We start from the raw sequence: 19,369 nt of genomic DNA on the forward strand, positions 1-19,369 counted from the left end.
AATCTGAAGTCTCATTACAGTAAAAGCTGGCTCAGTCAGAAATCTACAAAGCACCGATCTCCCTGAGTTGGCACTTTGATATTTCACTCAAACAATGATTACATATGGTCAAAATAATGACCTTGAGAATCTGTAAGAAAACAGGATAGAATTGAGAAATGATGAAAAAGTTTCACTAGGAGTGAGGTTTTCAGGAAAGAATATGAGCAGTGCTTGAATCAGAACCTGAAGAACTGGAAGATCCAAGATCAAGAAAACGGTGTAAGGCATGCCTGGCCGTGGGGATCACATGTACAAAAACACAGGGGTAGGCAGGAGCACAGTGGGTCGAGGCCGGTAACACTGAGATGACCCACCGGGAATCAACAGAAGTACCCGTTCCCTGTCAGACTGTGATACTGCATAGTATTTCAATGCCTTCAACACTGCATACATTTTCAACTAAATGTTATGTCAGAAATGTGTTTCTCTGTATTTCTAACTTCAAATACTTGTGAGTAGAATTAATGCAGTTACTACTGCTCAAGCCTTTTAAGTAAATTAATCATAGAGTTAAGGGGCTAGTTCTAATAAAGAAGATAATCTACTATACACTCTATCAGCCTATTCACAAGGGCTAAAAAAAACCCAAATCACATACATGTTATTTGCAGCCTTTTAATAACACAAGCATTAACAATTATCCTAAGTTTGTGTGCAAATTATTTGGCTGTGATTTTTAATTCCTCACAAAAATCTTTGACTATCAAGGAAAACTGAGGAAATGTTAAAAATTTTAAAAATTAGATACCAGAGAATATTGCTTAGTCAGTATCACATTAAATACCACATAGGCTAGCATTGATTTATCTAGTATATATACATCATTTAACCAATTTGAAGCTCTGCAGAAAAATATACAACAGATTATTTAATGAAAAAAATTAGCATAGCATTTGAACAACACTGTATCTTGTGATGTGGAGATAAAATGTATGTGATATTGTGCACCTTTAAGATTAAAAGTAAACACAAATAGAGGTTTTGGTTGGCTTACTTCTCGATCAAGTCCAGCTGCCACTGTGATAATGTCACCAGTCTCATTGTTGATTGTAAACATGTTGGGTGAAGGGGTGCTTGGAGCCTGAGACAGGATTCTGTACCTCAACATCCCATTGAGGGCATTGGGATCATCAGCATCAATTGCTGTTACGGTCATCACATATGTTCCTAGAGACAGTGTACATGGAAAATGGTTACCCTTCATTCCAGGGACCCCAAAAGAGAAGGTATATTTATAGTTTTGATGTCTTATTTTCACTTTTTAAAAAGAAATATTTAAAGTCATTTAGACTTGATTTAAAATGCTACTCATAAGAACAGTACTTATTTCAAAAAAGATAAAACCTGGTCTGGATCCTTGAATGAAAAATTATACAACATACATATTTATAAAAACTCAATTTTTCTATAACTTGGAAGATAAATTCACTTTATGATTCCAAAAAGGTTCATTTTAGACCTTAATTTATATAAAATGCAAATAATGGATAATATAGATACCATTAGAAACATAATTTATTGCCGCTGATTCTTCCCTCTGTCATCTTTTCTTCCGTTATGCAATAACGTCTAAAATAACATGCTGAGTATGATTCTCCCCAGTGCCTGAGTCATTTTCCGAATGTAGGCTGTGTGCAGAACGCGGCACACTCCATTTCCTCAGGTCATAAGGAACCATTTCATGCACTGCTGTTTCGGTACATTGCATAGAGATTTGGCATTGTGTTTCATTATTTCCTCAGTGATTAAAAGAACATTGGAACCAACTTAGAGACTTCAATTTATTAGATATTTTGGAAAAGAAATCTTCAAAGCCTTTGTATCCAATTAGTTCAAACTAGCTAGACAAACTGTAATTTAGAAATAGAGTGAGAAGTAGTTACTGTTTAGAATGGTTTGTTCTGTGGGATCCTTTTAAGAACTGAATTATGAAATGTTTATCTCCAGTCTACCTTCCTTTTGAATACTCAAGTTCAGTTCTACCTCGGAGCCTGTTTATATTCGGTATTCTCTCTCCATGGTATACCTTGGGTTCTGAACTAATGATGCTTTGGTAATATTATTCAAATCTCATTTCAGAACTTGTCCCTTTAAACCATTTACCTGTTTTGATTATGTGTCATCCCTACACCCTTATTTTTTCAAAACCTTCAGTGTGTACTTGCTTGTTTTCGTGTTTTTTATTTCTCTCCCCTACTACAATTTAAGTTCCAATAGGGCAGGAACTAGCTTGTCACCACTGTATCCACGGTATCAGAACAAGGCCTACCACACAGCATATGCTTTATAAACATCTGCTGAATGAATAAATCATTAGAATAAAAAGGTATGTTTCAAAAGTGTGAGCCAAAATATAGATCACAACACAGTTTAGCTCAAGATTCATCACAAATCTTGCCTAGAAGGATGTTTTCAAACTTAGAGAAGACCCACAGGAAATATACTCACAATATGTCTACTTCTAGCAATAGCTGAGAGTCTTTTATTTATGGGTGGATCATATGGAAATTCATGGTAAAATGCATAATAAATATAGCTTTAGTGCCACATTTTAAACAGTTTTTGTGAAACAATTCTTGTAAAGTTTGAAATAATAGAGAAAAAAAAGAAAATAATATAAAAAAATTTCCACAGTCCCAAAAGCCCAACGTTTGTTTTCTTTGGAATATTTGTAAAGACTTGTGTTTTAGTAAGGAAATGCTGAATTTGCTTTAACTTTACTGTATTTTAAAATACTGAAGAAAGCTACTCTGATGACGTGACTTAGAAGGAGTCACAGATGGCTGAATTTCCTGCACATCTCCTGGCCTCCCTCCAGCTGCCCCCACCCTACCCCTACATCTTTTCTGAAGAGGCGCATATATGCACTGGGACCAAGAAAATGTATGCATTTGAGCCATAGTTGGTTATATCTGTAAACTGACTTACGCATAAGTTGTTGCATAAACTGGTGTCAATGACAAAGGTATTATGCAGCACAATTTTAAATGCTGAGGCTTTTAAAAATACGAAACAAAAATACAATAGCTAATTAAATCTCTCTGAACCCCATGTCATCTCAGGAAGCCTGGTCAAACACTTACTTTTACCATCCCTATACCAACTGATTGTCTTGTCCACTGGTTTTCTAGGGGTCTGGCTATTCTACAGTGACTGAAGTGTGTCATATTTTTAATATAAGAATCTAAAATCTTAGTCAAACACCACTTTACAATCATGAGTGGCTTTCCTCAAGTGCTATTTCTAGGCCAGCGCATTTTCCATTTTGCTGGTTGAAGGGATAGCACTGCAGGGGTCACGCTGGCCACCCTGAAAATAACTCCTGAGGAGCTAGAGGGCAGCAATCACAGCTGTCACTAAGCCCCTTCCATGCTTTCGCTTTGACTTCGCCACCTAGTCCCAGGAACGTCAAGTATCTTTAAGGCTTTCCCACCGTGTTTAATTGCTGCTATGTCTCATACAGTCACACCTGTACTTTGTAAACAGGAAGCCTCTCGTCTTCTGGGGCTCACTTTCAAGATGCATTGGCTGAATCAACTAAAGCAGAATGAAAGGATCCTATGTATTCCACAGGACAGAATCAAATACTGTAGTGCATATTTTTTCAAAGGTGGTCAAAATCATGGGTAATAACAAGGATTTTTGTTGTTGTTGTTTTTCTCTCTTCAATCGGTTTTTTCCTAAGTTACCTTCCTTCTTTCCCAAAAGCATTATGAATGAAAGAAAACGATCCAAAAAGGCTCACATGATTTCTCCATTTCTTGCTCATATAACAGGGCTGGTTTATACCAAACTTTCCTCAAGTCATCTTCAAATTATTATCTTTAAACTTACCAGGCTTTGATCCCTCAGGAACTGTCCCATTCCAAACCTGGTGTAAGAACTCAGGTCTGTTGTCATTCATGTCAATAACATTGATGACAATGTCAATGGGGTTCTCCACTTGATTTCCATTAATATCTACTGCATGTGCCCTCAACTGCAAAAGTAATTAGAAAACAAAACTATTTAACAGATTTATGTCTGTGAGAAGATAAATACATCATTATAAGGCTACTAAAATAGCAAGAATAAACTCACAGCTTAAAAACCAAAGCTGTTCTTCCCACCAAAATTTAAGTTACACCAAGTCCATATAATTAGGATAGATATAGTAGCAAAAAGCTATCATTTACTATACGCCAGGCATTGTTCTCAGAGTACAATGGATTTTAACTCATTTAATCCACATACAAAGGAGTGAGGCAGAAATTGTCAGCATTCGAAGATGAAATTGAGCCTCAGAAAGACTAGGAAATTTATGAAGGTCACTGCTCTTGCTGCTGACAGGACTCAGATCCAAAACCAGTTGTGTCCAGCTCCAAAATCCTATTGCTAAACCAGTAGAGAAGGCAGACTTAAGGTAATTAAAAATGTGAAAGTAGGCCAGGCACGGTGGCTCACGCCTGTAATCCCAGCACTTTGGGAGGCCAAAGCGGGCGGATCACCTGAGGTCAGGAGTTTGAGACCAGCCTGGCCAACATGGCGAAACCCTGTCTCTACTAAAAATACAGAAAAAATTAGCTGGGCGTGGTGGCACATGTCTGTAATCCCAGCTACTTGGGAGGCTGAGGCAAGAGAATCCCTTGAACCTGAGGTTGAAGTGAGCTGAGATCGTGCCAGTGCACTCCAGCCTGGGTGACAGAGTGGGACTCTTGTGTCAAAAAAAAAAAAAAAAAACAGTGGAAGTAGCACAAAGTAGTCATAGAGATCAAGGGAACAGAAAATAATCTAGACAGAAGTAAGTGTAGGTAGGAAATTTGACACTAGTTTTTTTATTTTTATTTTTCTTAATTGTAAAAGTCATTCACAAACGTTAAAAATATACTAGTATATGGCCGGGCATGTGGTTCATGCCTGTAATCCCAGAACTTTGGGAGGCTGAGGCAGGTGAATCACTTGAGGTCAGGAGTTTGAGACCAGCCTGGCCAACATGGCGAAACTCTGTCTCCACTAAAAATACAAAAAATTAGCTGGGTGTGGTGGCGGGCGCCTGTAATCCCAGCTACTTAGAGGCTGAGGCAGGAGAATCGCTTGAACCCAGGAGGCGGAGGCTGCAGTGAGCTGAGATTGTGCCACTGCACTCCAGCCTGGGCAACAGAGCGAGACTCCGTTAAAAAAAAAAAAAGATACACGAGTATATACGACAGCTGTTCCTCTCCCCAGCTCAGTTCTCAGTTTTATAGATACTGTTCTAGAAACTTTATCTTATTTTTCTTTTTAAACAAAAATAATCATTCGGTACACTTGGCAGAATATCATCAAAATCCTTTCATCTAGCCCATAGATTCATTTCATTCTTTTCAACAGCTGTTTAGTGCTCCTTTAATTGTTTCTTTTTGACTGGAATGCTTCTAGTTTTCCTGTTAAGTCTGATGCTTGCCATTGGTTGCTGCTGGATACTCAATCAAATTAAAAAACACCTTCAACATATCCTTTTTTAAATTCAGAGGTTATTTAAACACATAAAAACAATGTAAATTTTAATACTGCCATTCAATACCTATAAAGATAATTCTTTTTTTTCCCCCCTTGGCTTATTTAATATCTTATATTACATTAATATTCTTAATACTAAAACAATTATACTTGTATAAAATATTGAATCTGAATACTAAACCTTAATACTTTCAATTGTATAATTAATTCTACTCTGTTATAGGTATTGCTTTTTTTTTTTTTTTTTTTTTTTTTTGTGAGGTGCAGTCTTGCTTTGTCACCTAGGCTGGATGGTAAGAGTGCACTGGCATGATCTCGGCTTAACTGCAACCTCCGCCTCCCAGGTTCCAGTGATTCTCCCACCTGAGCCTCTTGAGTAGCTGGGATTACAGGTGTGCGCCACCACATGAGAATAATTTTATTTTTTATTTTTAGTAAAGACAGGGTTTCACCATGTTGGCCAGGCTGGTCTGGAACTCCTGACCTCAAGTGAGCCACCCACCTTGGCCTCCCAAATTGCTAGGATTCCGGGTGTGAGCCATCACACCTGGCTGGTATTGCTTTTTTAATGTGCAAGTAGCAAGCACTTAGCAATAATTTAATCCAAATTTGACCTGAATATACTCATTTCCTGAGTTTTAACCACAGGAATTCAGATAGCGAGAATTCCTATAGGAAGAGATCCTTAAGAATTTTAAATTGATCTTACTTATATTCATAAATTAGAGACTAGTCTAAGTAGTGGCTGGTCTATTGTGTGCTATCTAAAAATACGTTTCCTTGTTAATGCTATGTTGTCTTTGTGAGACGTTTGGAAGTTTTACTTCTTTTCCTACATTTCAAAACAATATGGAAAGCATTAGAATAACCTATTCCTCCAATGATTTTTAAAAAATGGAATGAAGAAATCAAGGTCTTTGGAAAGAAAGAGTATAGAGCAATACTCAGTGCATAAGACATTTTAAATTTTTCATATGCTTATTTGTCTGTTTGATCTAGGTGAATCTATTGAAGTTTAAAAACTTCAATAATTGTTCTCACTTATAGGTGGGAACTGAACAATGAGAACACTTGGACATAGGGTGGGGAACATCACACACCGGGGCCTGTCCTGGGGTGGGGGAGGGGGGAGGGATAGCATTAGGAGAAATACCTAATGTAAATGATGAGTTGATGGGTGCAGCACACCAACATGGCACATGTATACATATGTAACAAACCTGCACGTTGTGCACATGTACCCTAGAACTTAAAGTATAATTAAAAAAAAAAAGAAAAAACAATAATTTTAAAAGTAGGTAAAAGTACAAGAATTCAACAAGTGTATCAGTGGGCAAAATAAGAATCTGGAAACACATCCATGCACATGTGGGATGAAAGTTTTAGTGATTAAGTAAGTGTAGATGATGGATCTAACGGGCAAACTAATTCAATATATGCTGTTGGGACAAGTAGCTAGTCATAAAGGAAAAACAAAGTGGGTGTCTCCTTTTATTAAAATAATTTCACAGAGGTTAAAAATTCACATGTAAAAAGTCAACACAACAAAAAATTGGGGAACTGGGGAGACTGGTATCCTGGAGTAAAACTAGGGAGACTGGCATCCTGCAGTAGGGAAGGCCTTTATTAACATTTCTGGAAAGCCAGAATGTATGAAAAAAATTTTTTAAATGAATTTTACAGTGTAAAAACGATGTTCTACTATGGGAAAATTATTGACAATGTTAGAAATAAACATAAGGAGAAAATGTAGGACACACCAAGCACTAATATTCCTAATTAGATAAAAGGTTCTTAGCAATAAGAGTTAAAAAATCCCAAAGAAAATTCAACATAAGAAAGGAATAGGGGACTCACTTTGATTAGAATATTATGCATTCATTAACGATGCTATGGTATCTATATATTTTACATGTAACAGATTTGACTCCATTCATATAAATTTGTTCTTGCAGGTTCTTAACCACATATCTGAAGGCAAGGATCAATATGTAAAGAGTAACGAGATTTTAGGCAATTTCACTTCCTTCTTTCTTTCTTGTGGCATTTATCTATCTATTTGTTTTTCTATCAGGGCATTTATCAATTCTACAAAAACAATAAAATTATTAAAATTAACCAAAAGACTACAGATGCAATTCTTAAAATTCTCAATATTGAGGCTTTCAGACTGATATAAGAGGCAATGGTAAACTCTGCAGACATTTAAAAGTGTTAATACACAGAATTATCAGCTGGTTGGAAACTTACATGAAACCGGGCTATCTGCTCGCGATCCAGGGGCTTCGTCACTGACAGCTGACCCGAGATGGGGTTGATAATGAAGATACCAGTTGGAGGCTGGTCAGCTCCTGGCCCAGTCACACTGTACCGCAGTGAAAGGTTTTTATCTCTATCAGACCTGATCTGAGGATCAAGAAAACAATCACATTAAGTGAGAGACTAAATGAGCTCATTATCAGAGATGGGGCACATCACACTTCATGCCCTTTTTCAGCTACAAACTTCTACCATCTCTTCCCAGAAAATCACTGAAACTCTCTGAGTGCCTGTTCTTCCTCTGCTTCTTGGTGATAGGCTTCAAAAGAGATGTCATCTATCACCAGAAAGACTGGAGGCAACATAAACATCTAAAAGAAGACTCACTAGGAGCACTGCAAAAGTTCCAAATCTACAAGTGTCAGTTTTTAAACAAACAAACTCTGTCCTGGGAGTTTCTAGGTTAGACGATTTAACATAGTAACAGCTGTCCAATTTCATTAAAATAAACATTGTTTACCTTTTTGCATCAGTAACAAGAATTAATTGTCTATCCATAGTGTGAAATATCCTCAAATGGAACTCTAATACAGTCATGGCTGAGCCTGAATGTTGGATTTCTGTACTTGCATTGTACTAACACTGTTCATAGCACCAAAGCTTTCCGTATCATTCTAAAGTGACACCTGAAATTTTCATTAATAATAAAGCACAAAAGAAAGCACTTTAAGATATATTTTTGTGCTCGCAAACATTATATCACTTATAGGCTCACTGTCTTCTCCAAATACAACTACTCTCAAGAAAATTAAGTCAATGTATAAGCAGTCACAGCTTATACACAGAATAGGCTACGGAAGGGGACGGAGGGAGGCAGGTACAGAGAAAAAAATAAGAGATCCTTATGTATTAGTTACTTATACTTAATCCATCAATAAAATCTAGTTTCTGTTGTTTTTGTTTTTTGAGAAGGAGTCTCCCTCAGTCTCCCAGGCTGTAGTGCAGTGGCGCGATCTCGGCTCACTGAAAGCTCCGCCTCCCGGGTTCACGACATTCTCCTGCCTCAGCCAGGAGACTAGAGTACAGAAGCCCGCCACCACGCCCCGCTAATTTTTTTGTATTTTTAGTAGAGACGGGGTTTCACCATGTTAGTCAGGATGGTCTCGATCTCCTGACCTTGTGATCTGCCTACCTTGACCTCCCAAAGTGCTGGGATTACAGGCGTGAGCCACCACACCCGACCTGTTTTTTTTTTTTTTTTTAAGTTAAAGCAAAATGCTCTTTTCTTTAAAACTTCATTAAAGTAGAAAAAGAGAGAGTATCTTTATTTCAGAGTTACATTCATTGTTAAAGTGAATTATAATGTACATTAGGACAGAATATGCAACATAAATAAGTGGCTTATTTTTAAAAAAAGGCTTTCAGTAAGTATGTGTTAGAATGCTAAAATAATCATATACAGAAACATTTATATTTAACAAATGGGAATACAACAGACTTGTCTTACTATACTTTTGTAATAAATAATGGGTTGTTAGGTTTACTAAAATGCAAAAATATCAGCATTTTTTTTTTTTATGTAGCTGATGGTATGTATCTAGAGTAAATAAAAACAAAATAAAACAAAACAAACAAAACTTACTCCTCAGATTTGAAAGCCTATGATTTTACACAGCCCTGGGGATTCTGTTAATGGTATCAGAGGTCACTCTTTTCTTTAAAAAATCTCTCAAATGCATTTGGTGCTGGCATTTTTAACAATGATTGCCCTTTATTTTTTCTGTGGCCCAAAAACCATCTGTAGAGGGCAAAGATCATTACAGAGAGCCCAGCTTCAGACAGGGAAGTTTAGGGGTGTGTGTGTTGTGAGAGTGGAAATGGTATGGTTGGGAATATGTGTTGGCTTTAGGGCTTGTGTAGTCACAAAGTGAAAAAGCTTTCTAATCCACAGTGTGCAGGACCTACAAGAGAGCTCCACTTATAAATAATCCAAAAGGTAACAAAGCAAATGAGAAGAGGCTTTCTACAACACTACACAAATTCTATCTATATAGAAAAACACTTTCTGTATATACATGTCATAAATTCTACTTTGTAAAATAAATAGAAATATTTTTAACGTACATTTGTCTTGTGCTACGAAAACAGTTAAAATTGTGCCACCTTACCCTGACAAGCTCTTGAGGAAAAGGTCCCCTGGAGTTTTCTGGCAAGTTGATTGGAGGGATGACCCAGTCTCTCTTCTGCCTTTGTAGGTGGCCACTGTGCTTACTGAATTGTCTTGGGAATACGATTTCTTCAACTTCTGGTGGCTCCTTTACATTAAAATACAACAAGACATTCCTGAGTACTAGGAAAAACATTTTCTGAAAGTACATCAATATTATTGAATACTTGAAAGCATAGGAATCACAGTTTATTATGAACAAAAAATAAGTCTGGAGGCTCTTTTCCCCGGCCCCCTATTAAAATAACAGAAAACACCATAAAATTTTTGGGTTATACTGTGTATCTGAAAAATTGAATTCTAAACAATTTATTATATGGCACAGCTGTGTAAACTATTTGCAGTTTCTATAAACCTTCTTAGATAGCAGTTAATATTGAGCAAAATTTAATAGTACCCTTTTATATATTTCTCATTAGTTTAAACCACAGTTCAGGTAATGTGCTACTGTACATTAAATTTAGATCTTGATGTGCTAAAATATAATTTGAATTCCAAGAGAAGTTTAATACATACTGCTAAGGAATGTCTCAAATATTTATGACCCTATTAAATCCCACAGAATTAATGCTGTAATTATTCTAAACCTATGTCAGCCATGATGGATGCTGTAGATGACCCACTTTGCACATTAGGTATTAATCTCTGCTGGATGTCAACATTTTCTTCTGTTTCTTCCTCTATCTGTAGACATTTTAGCCATTAGCCCTTGCTGCTTCAGTGCAAATATCCAAGCTAGTTTGCTGGAACACAGCAAATCGACAACAAAAGCATCTTTTCACTCCATTAGTTACTGGGTTTTCACTTTATATTACCCAAATGACATGACTTCCCTCGACAGTTAATAGATTAACAAAGTAAATTTCACATAATAAAACCACAACACTGAAATAAGAGAAAAATGATAAATTTTCCTCTGATATCTTGATTCATGTTTGATGGTGGGTATGTATATCACATTTACAACTAAATACCCAAAATGAATGTGTGTGTTTCCATCTCTCACAGTACAATAAGTATAAAATAATGTAGTGGTCATAGTTCCATAGTTCATGGACTTCAGAATATATGGGTGTGTCCCATCATATTTGTTTTGAATTAACTCAAAAAACTAAAATATTCAGAAAATATTATCATAACTTTACTGAAGTTACTGTATTTTATTTGAAATTCCTAACAGTGACTTATACAAATTAAGTGCTCAATAAATATTTGTTGAATTGAACTGAATGGCACTCTGTTGGAAATGTACCTCATTTATTTTATCTTGGCTCACAGCAGCTTCCACCAGAGGGAGTATATCATTCCTAAAAAGTCATGTTGGTAGTATAAGTAATTCATACCCCCCAATTTGATTATTAAGGAACAAGACAAAAACCCAATACTCACTGCCAGAAATGTTTTCCTGTTACTACTTTAAATCTGTACTTCTCATCTAATAAATCTGACTGATGACATCTTGTAAAGAATTGTTTATTTTGTGGTTTTATTTAACAGCTTGAAAAGCTTCTAAGAAATTTAAAACAAACTGCTTCTAGTTTAAGTTATACATCTCAAAGTATAAACAAATCTTTAAAACATAATTCCTAGTTGCTTAAAATATATTTAGTCTAAGTATCTTAAAAGATTAAAAACACACAAAAAAATTACTAAAATGACCGAAGTTGATAAAAATTCAAATAGTGGCCATCCATTAATGTGACCTGAAGCAAAGCATATATTTAGTTCAAACTGTGTAAATCTGATTTTTAACCAGCCCTAAAGCCAGATTTGGATACTATACCTTCACTGACTCCTCAGTTAAGGCTGGCTTCAGGCTCAATTTCACTGCCACTTGCCACTTTTCCTGGGTCTCTTTGTCTTGGGCATATATCAGGAACTTGGCATGCTCAGAAGAGAGTGGAAAGCTTCTCACGGCATACACCATGCCATCTTCATCCACCTTAAAATCTGCAGGCTCACTGCTCTCATATTGTACTTTTCTTTTTCCATTGCAGTTGCTAAACTTCACTGTAAAAGATAAGAAATATATCAGTTATTATAATTATACCAAAAAGGCAAAAAAATAAACCCCTAATACTTAAACCTATATCCTGCTTAGGTTAAAAGATAAAAATACAGTAGCATGAAACACAGAAGTTTTATTTTTATTTTATTATATTAAAGGCATTTTCATAGTATGAAATGCCAGATGGTAGTTCTTAGCTGTGCCCTAGCCTTTCCTTCTTCCAAAGCTTTCCCCTTCTTTTCATACTTCCTGGACACTGGGTCCTCAGGTGCACCTGCTTTTCACCCTGACATCTTTCACTGATATTTCCTCCCACCCTATTACAAACTTCCACTCACTCTTCAGTCCCAGGTCTAATGTCACTCAAAGTAGAACAAACCCCCTTTTTCTCAGTCTTCATGTAGTGACTTCAAGTAGTGATTTCACTACTTCATGTAGTGATACCTCAGTTTCTTAGTCATGTGTGACACTGCCTGGAAGACGCAGTTCGGGGCAAATGTTCTTAGTTATCTTGCATACCCTGCATACTTTCTGGCACACAGTCTTAATACAAAATTTCTGAACAAATGCTTACAGGAAGAAAGCAATGCATTTATTAATACTGAATGCTTACTATGCTCTAGAATTGTAAGACCTTACGGTAATTAACAGGTAAATAATCTGCAAATTTCTATTCCTCCTAGTGCTTATAGTACTTCTATTAAGCAGTAACATTTTTAAAAATTTTAAGACAAATAAAAATAAAGGTGTATCCCAAAATAAATTTTAAATTAAAAAATGATGACAAGAGTAGACGAATTCAAAAAGGTTCAGTGTCTTATCTCTATCATACAGGCAATGACTTTACACTTAAAAAAAAACTAGTGCTTTCTTAAATGCTATGACAGCTTATGCCTCAACAGGTAATAAAACAAAAATTAAACCATGAACTTGTGTAGAACTAGACAAATTCAAGCTATTAAGAATAAAAATAAAAATATTCTCTAAGGAAGATTATTTCCTTTAAAGTCCTTAATTGTTCTTCTGAAGAAAAATTCCATCGGAATAGCAAGTAAAGGGATCAAATAAAAAGCGATTTTTTATTTCTGTAAACGTCTGATATTATGTTCTGCCTATAATTACATAGGATACTCTCTGGAATGTAATTAATAGGGACATATTACAAAATATAATCAAATACACCTTGTGGTTTTCTCGAGGATCTAAGTGTTTATGAACCCTCCCACCGCACAAATGAGCTGCTGACAGTTCTTTTGCTGTCATTAGTATAAATTCACTGAGACGTGCACACAGTCACAGCCAAATAACAGGCATGCTTATTTCCCTTAGTAACCATAAAATCCTTGATATAAGTCATAAAATACTTTAACTACTGAATATATTATTTTCCACATAATGCTATCTATATCATCTTTCATATTTCAATCATTTCAAAGTGAAAATAAGAGTTATATCTCAAACTAAATAGTGTGAAGTCAAAATGTTTGTCTTTGGAGTAGAAGTATCCCAAAAGATATTTAATTACTCTATCTTCCATGCCTCACGATTTAAAAGTGAAAAATGGGAATCTTTTCTACAGAACAATGCCATCTACTGCTCATCTTTCATTAAAGACAAAAAATGAAAAGTAAAATTGTTTTTTGGAACCCTGCTGAGAAATAAAAAAAAGATGGACTTTTGCCATCTTTTTGTATAAAAAGTACTTTTTTATATTACACAAGAGGGATTCATGGTCCTTAAAAACATAATCTGGATTAGAAAAATTATATACTCTTCTGCACACATTTTTTGTTAACTGTGATCACTCTAGTTATTATTAATTGTCATCCATAAACACCTGGACTGTTACATAAGCCTCCTGGGTAGTCTTCCCAGTTCCTGGTCATGGCACGCCCACTGCTAGACTAGACCCTTGCTGTGATTTTCTCCTCCCTGCTTAAAATCTGTAACATTATATGTCAGATCTTTAATCTAGAGTACAATGTTCTCTTAATTCTTGGGTCACCTGGTCTCTTCAGTTTTACTTGAACCACTTTCTAATACATATACTGCCCAGTGAGTGAGGTTGCAGTCATCCCCTACCTCGTGCTGCTCCACCCCACGGGCTCATCATCTTACCTGGGACACTCTCCCATTTTCCATACCAAAGCTCTAGAGCCAGGACATCATTTTGGGGGAAGAGTCGACCATGATGACTTTCACAAGATTTCAGCCTATGCCTTCATTTGGAACTGCTCTAAATTTTTTTATTTTTATTTGTATTTCCTGTCCACTGAAACACATTGATACTTTATTTTTATAATAATAATAGTTATAATGATGGTTACTAGTAATTTCATATGAGTAGATCTTCTCTCCCTAAGTAGACTATAAACTCACTTTGGCTTCATGAGAGTTAAGTCTTGGTTCGTTTGTTTCTTATGACACTTGACGGTGACAGGAACAGTATAAGTGCTCATTAAGTACCCATTAATATCTTACAACTTTTTCAAAAACTAGGAAATAGACTGGAACCTTAGACATACCCACAACCTACTATAGTAACATCTAGCATCACAAACAAACGAATAAAAAAAACCCGGGCAATTCAAAAAATTCTTTTTATTAGGTTGTTGGTAGTAGAAGAAAATGAATTAATACTTGTGGAATAAGGCACTGAAAAAGACACTTAAGATTATGTCACATATGTTAACCTTAAAAATGACTCCTGAGGTAGGAATCACTGTTTCTGTTCTACAGATGAGGATGAAAACTTCAAGTCATCTATGCACACGGCTGTTTGATTTCCAGCTGTTTCTTCCCATACAAAAGCGCAAAAGAATCTAAACTCATGACACAAATCACTGAAATCTAAGGCTTTAATATAAAACAATAAAATTAACAAAAACATCTGAAAAATGCATATGAAGAGAATGCCAAATTTAGACCTCTGAGAGTACCACAGTAAATTGCACATTAAAAAGAAATCTTTTTCTGTATCTGAGATAATGTTATTTTTTGTTTTTAATTCTGTTTATATGGTGTATCACATTTATTGATTTGCAGATATTAAACCATTCTTGCATCCCTGATATGAAACCCACTTGATCATGGTGGATTATCTTTTTGATACGCTGTTGTATTCTGTTGTAGCTATTATTTTATTGAGGATTTTTGCATCTATGTTCATCAGGGATATTGGTCTGTTGTAGTTTTCTTTCCTTTTTTTTTTTTTGTTATGTCCCTTCCGGGTTAGGGTGATACTGGCTTCACAGAATGATTTAGGAAGAATTCCCTCTTTCTCTATCTTGTGGAATAGTGTCAGTAGGGTTGGTACCAATTATTTGAATGTCTGATAAAATTCAACTGTGAATCTGTCTGGTCCTTGACTTTTTTTTCTTGGTAACTTTTAAATCACTACCTCAATCTTGCTGTTTGTTATTGGTCTGTTCAGAGTTTCTATATCTTCCTGGTTTAATCTAGGAGGGTTGTAAACTTCCAGGACTGTATCCATCTCCTATATATTTTACAGTTTATGCATGTAAAGGTGTTCATAGTAGTCCTGAATGATCTTTTGTACTTCTGTGGTATTGGTTGTAATATCTCCTGTTTCGTTTCTAATTGAGCTTATTTGGATATTCTCTCTTCTTTTTTTGGTTAATCTCATTAATGGTCTATCAATTTTACTTATCTTTCAAAGAACCAGTTTTTTGTTTCATTTATCTTTTGTATTTTTTGTTTGTTTGTTTCAACTGCATGTAGTTGTGCTCTGATCTTGGTTATTTCTTTTCTTCTGCTGGGTTTGTGTTTGGTTTTTGTTTTTCTAGCTCCTTAACGCATGACCTTAAAAAATCCAGCATCCCTTTAAGATTAAAGCCCTCAGCAAAATTGGCATAGAAGGGACATATCTTAAGGTAATCAAAGCCATCTATGACAAACCCACAGTTAACATTATACTGAATGGGGAAAAGTTGAAAGCGTTCCCCCTGAACACTGGAACAACACAAGGATGCTCACTTTCACTACTTCTATTCAACACAGTACTGGAAGTCCTAGTCAGAGCAATCAGACAAGAGAAAATAAAGGCCATCCAAATTGATAAAGAGGAAGTCAAACTGTCACTGTTTGCTGAAGACATGTGCCCCTAGAAAACTCTTAACTCATCCCAAAGCTCCTAGAACTGGTAAATTCAGCAACGTTTCAGGATACAAAATTAATGTACGCAAATCAGTAGCTCTGCTATACACCAACAGCGACCAAGCTGAGAATCAAATCAAGAACTCAACCCCTTTTACAATAGCTACAAAAACAAAACAAAACAAAACAAACCAAACATAGGAATATACTTAACAAAGAGGCAAAAGACCTCTACAAGGAAAATTACAAAACACTGCTGGAAAAAAATCACAGATGGCACAAACAAATGGAAACACATACTATGCTCATGGATGGGTAGAATCAATATTGTGAAAATGACCAATGACCATACTGTAAAAGCAAATCTACAAATTCAATGCAATTCCCATAAAAAATGCCACCATTATTCTTCACAGAACCTGAAAAAACAATCCTAAAATTCACATAGGACCAAAAAAGAGCCTACATAGCCAAAGCAAGACTCAGCAGAAGGAACAAATCTGGAGGTATTATATTACTTGACTTCAAACTATACTATAAGTCCACAGTCACCAAAAGAGCATGGTACTGGTATTAAAATAGGCATATAGACCAATGGAACAGAAATGTATGAAAAAAATGCTCAGTATCACTAATTATCAGGGAAATGCAAGTCAAAACCACAATGTAATACCACCTCACTCTGCAAGAATGGCCATAATAAAAAACTAATATATGTTGGCATGGACGTGGTGAAAAGAAAACGCTTTTACACTGTTGGTGGGAATGGAAACTAGTATAATGATTATGGAAAAGAGTGTGGCAATTCCTTAAAGAACTAAAAGTAGATCCACCATTTGATCCAGCAAACCCACTTCAGAGTATCTACCCAAAGGAAAAGAAATTTTACGAAAAAGATACTTGCACACACACACACACACACACATATGTGTATATACACATATGTGTGTGTGTGTGTATATATATATTTTTATATGCACACCATGGGATACTACTCAGCCATAAAAAGGAACAAGCTAATGACATCTGCAGCAACCTGGGTGGAACTGGAGACCATTATTCAAAGTGATGTAACTCAGGAATGGAAAACTAAACCCTATGTTCTCGCTCATAAGTGGGAGCTAAGCTGTGAGAATGCAAAGGTGTAAGAACAATGCAAAGGACTTTGGAGACTCAGGGAAAGGGTGGGAGCAGGGTGAGGAATCAAAGACTACACACTGGGTACATCGCACACTGCTCGGGTGATGGGTGCACCCAAATCTTAGAAATCACCACTAAAGAACTTATTCATGTAGCCAAACACCACCTGTTCCCCAAAAAACCTATTGAAATTTTTTGAAAAGAAAGAAAAGAAAGAAAGGAGGGAGGGAGGGAGGAAGAGAGAGAGAGAGAGAGGGAAAGAAAGAAAGAAAAGAAAGAAAGAAAAAAGAAAGAAAGAAAGGAAGGAAGGAAGGAAGGAAGGAAGGAAGGAAGGAAGGAGGGAGGGAGGGAGGAAGGGAAAGAGAGACAGAAAGTAAAAGAAAGAAAGAGAAAGAAAAAGAAAGAAAGAAAGAAGAAAAGAAAAGAAAGAAAGAGAAGGAAAGAAAGGTGGGATAAGGGTGTGACAGACAGAAGAGGGGATTTCATAGTCACTGGCGCTTGTTCTATTAATGTTCTACCGTTACCTATTCGGATTCAGGTGTCACAGTGCTTCAGGGAGGGAAAGGAGGAGGCCTCTGCAAAAAATGCATTTGTAAAAAGTCACTTACTGCACATCCTATGAATGAGAAGAGGTTGACCTAAGTGAGTCTGACACTAGAGAAAACAGTTTGGAGGAAACTGTATAAAGGTCAGTCATTTAAAGTCAATTAGTTTTTCTATCACCTCTGCCCCTAACCTATGACCAATATGAATTAGTTTAATGTATCTGTTATTACAATTTTCAGAGTTTTAAAAACAGGTGATAATTCTCATGTGCTCAAATATTAAAACACACAAAATCTTTTGGCATTATTCAGGCTCTATGGAATGTGGTGTATTACATAATTCCCTTTGTACAATTATCCAGTTGGGTCAATATCTTAGATAAAACTAAGTCAACTGAAAAAGTTCTCCTTGATGAAATATTAGTCCTGACTTGATCTGGTGGTTTTGAAGCAATCCATGTATGGTACCTGGCTCATGATTATATGCTTCTTCCATGTGAATCATATTTTATTATGTGCAAGTCACACAAATCAAAAAGCTTTCAAATTTCAATGGATAATATGTGAATTCCATTTATCATCCACGGGTTAAGGTTTATTGCCTGTTGTCTGGTTCACCTGTGACTTATATGCAGCTATAAATATCTTCTTGAATTTGAAAAGATTCACCTCTGCTCTAGGAACAAACACTAAAACTTACTCAAGTTGTTTATTTTACACAAACTTAAAAGTTAATAGGAAAAAAGTGGGAAACTGTTAAGTTACAGAATCTTAGGTATACAGTAATATATATATAATTTATAAATTATATATTTTTTAGTTCATAGCCTTTCAGAAAGACTTTTAGGCTTAAAAATAAAAATAGTACACAGAAACAATGTGGAAGGGAGAGGATATACAAGGGACATGCTTTAATATTTTAAATTAGCTTCAAAAATTAAACTTTGACGATGAAAATAAGGCTAATATCATGGACATTTGACTGCTGTAAGAAGAAATACATAGTCCACTGGAGTCAACCTGTTTCTGTTATTAAAATATTTTCCTTATGAATGGCAGGTACAGAACTCTGAGTAACATAATGAACAAGATTTTCAACTTTTATTTTTCAAAATATGAAGCAGTTTTATCATTTTTAATATATGGGCTTTCAAGAAGAGATGATGTCAAATTTATCTTAAAATACATGTGTAGGAGTGAAACTATTCTGTATGATGCTCTGATGGTAGATACATAGCACTATGTTTTTGGCAAAATCCATAGAGCTGTGTAACACAAAGAATGATCCCTACTGCAAACTAGAAACGTTAGTTAATAATAATGCATCATTATTTATTTGTCAATTGTAACAAATATACCACACTAATGCAGGATGTCACCAATAGAGGAACCAAGTACTGGGAGAGATATATGAAACTCTGTATTTCTGCTAACATAAAACTGGTCTAAGAAGTAAGTTTATTAAGTTAAAAAAGTATAAGATTTCGTACAGATGATGGTCAAACATGCTAATTATCATATGTATCTTAAAGGAATGGATGGTTGTCTAGTTGT

General features: G+C 35.6%; 1 protein-coding gene across 4 annotated transcripts in view; it reads right to left on the reverse strand.

Annotated features, from left to right (window-relative positions):
• Window positions 1-19,369, reverse strand: part of CDH2 (cadherin 2) — a 245,592-nt gene that overhangs the window by 69,704 nt on the left and 156,519 nt on the right. For all 4 annotated transcript variants that reach the window (XR_001897295.2, XM_009192559.3, XM_003914260.5 and 1 more), the window contains 5 exons: window positions 11,790-12,016; window positions 9,948-10,094; window positions 7,771-7,926; window positions 3,877-4,021; window positions 1,037-1,209 (listed from right to left, as the gene is read on the reverse strand). Coding sequence is in view for 3 of the 4 variants with exons in the window: in XM_009192559.3 (XP_009190823.1) it covers window positions 1,037-1,209; window positions 3,877-4,021; window positions 7,771-7,926; window positions 9,948-10,094; window positions 11,790-12,016 (848 nt within the window). In the remaining variant the exon portion in view is untranslated. The remainder of the gene's footprint in view (window positions 1-1,036; window positions 1,210-3,876; window positions 4,022-7,770; window positions 7,927-9,947; window positions 10,095-11,789; window positions 12,017-19,369) is intronic.

Source organism: Papio anubis, chromosome 19 (assembly GCF_008728515.1).
Source record: "Papio anubis isolate 15944 chromosome 19, Panubis1.0, whole genome shotgun sequence".
Classification (NCBI taxonomy): domain Eukaryota; kingdom Metazoa; phylum Chordata; class Mammalia; order Primates; family Cercopithecidae; genus Papio; species Papio anubis.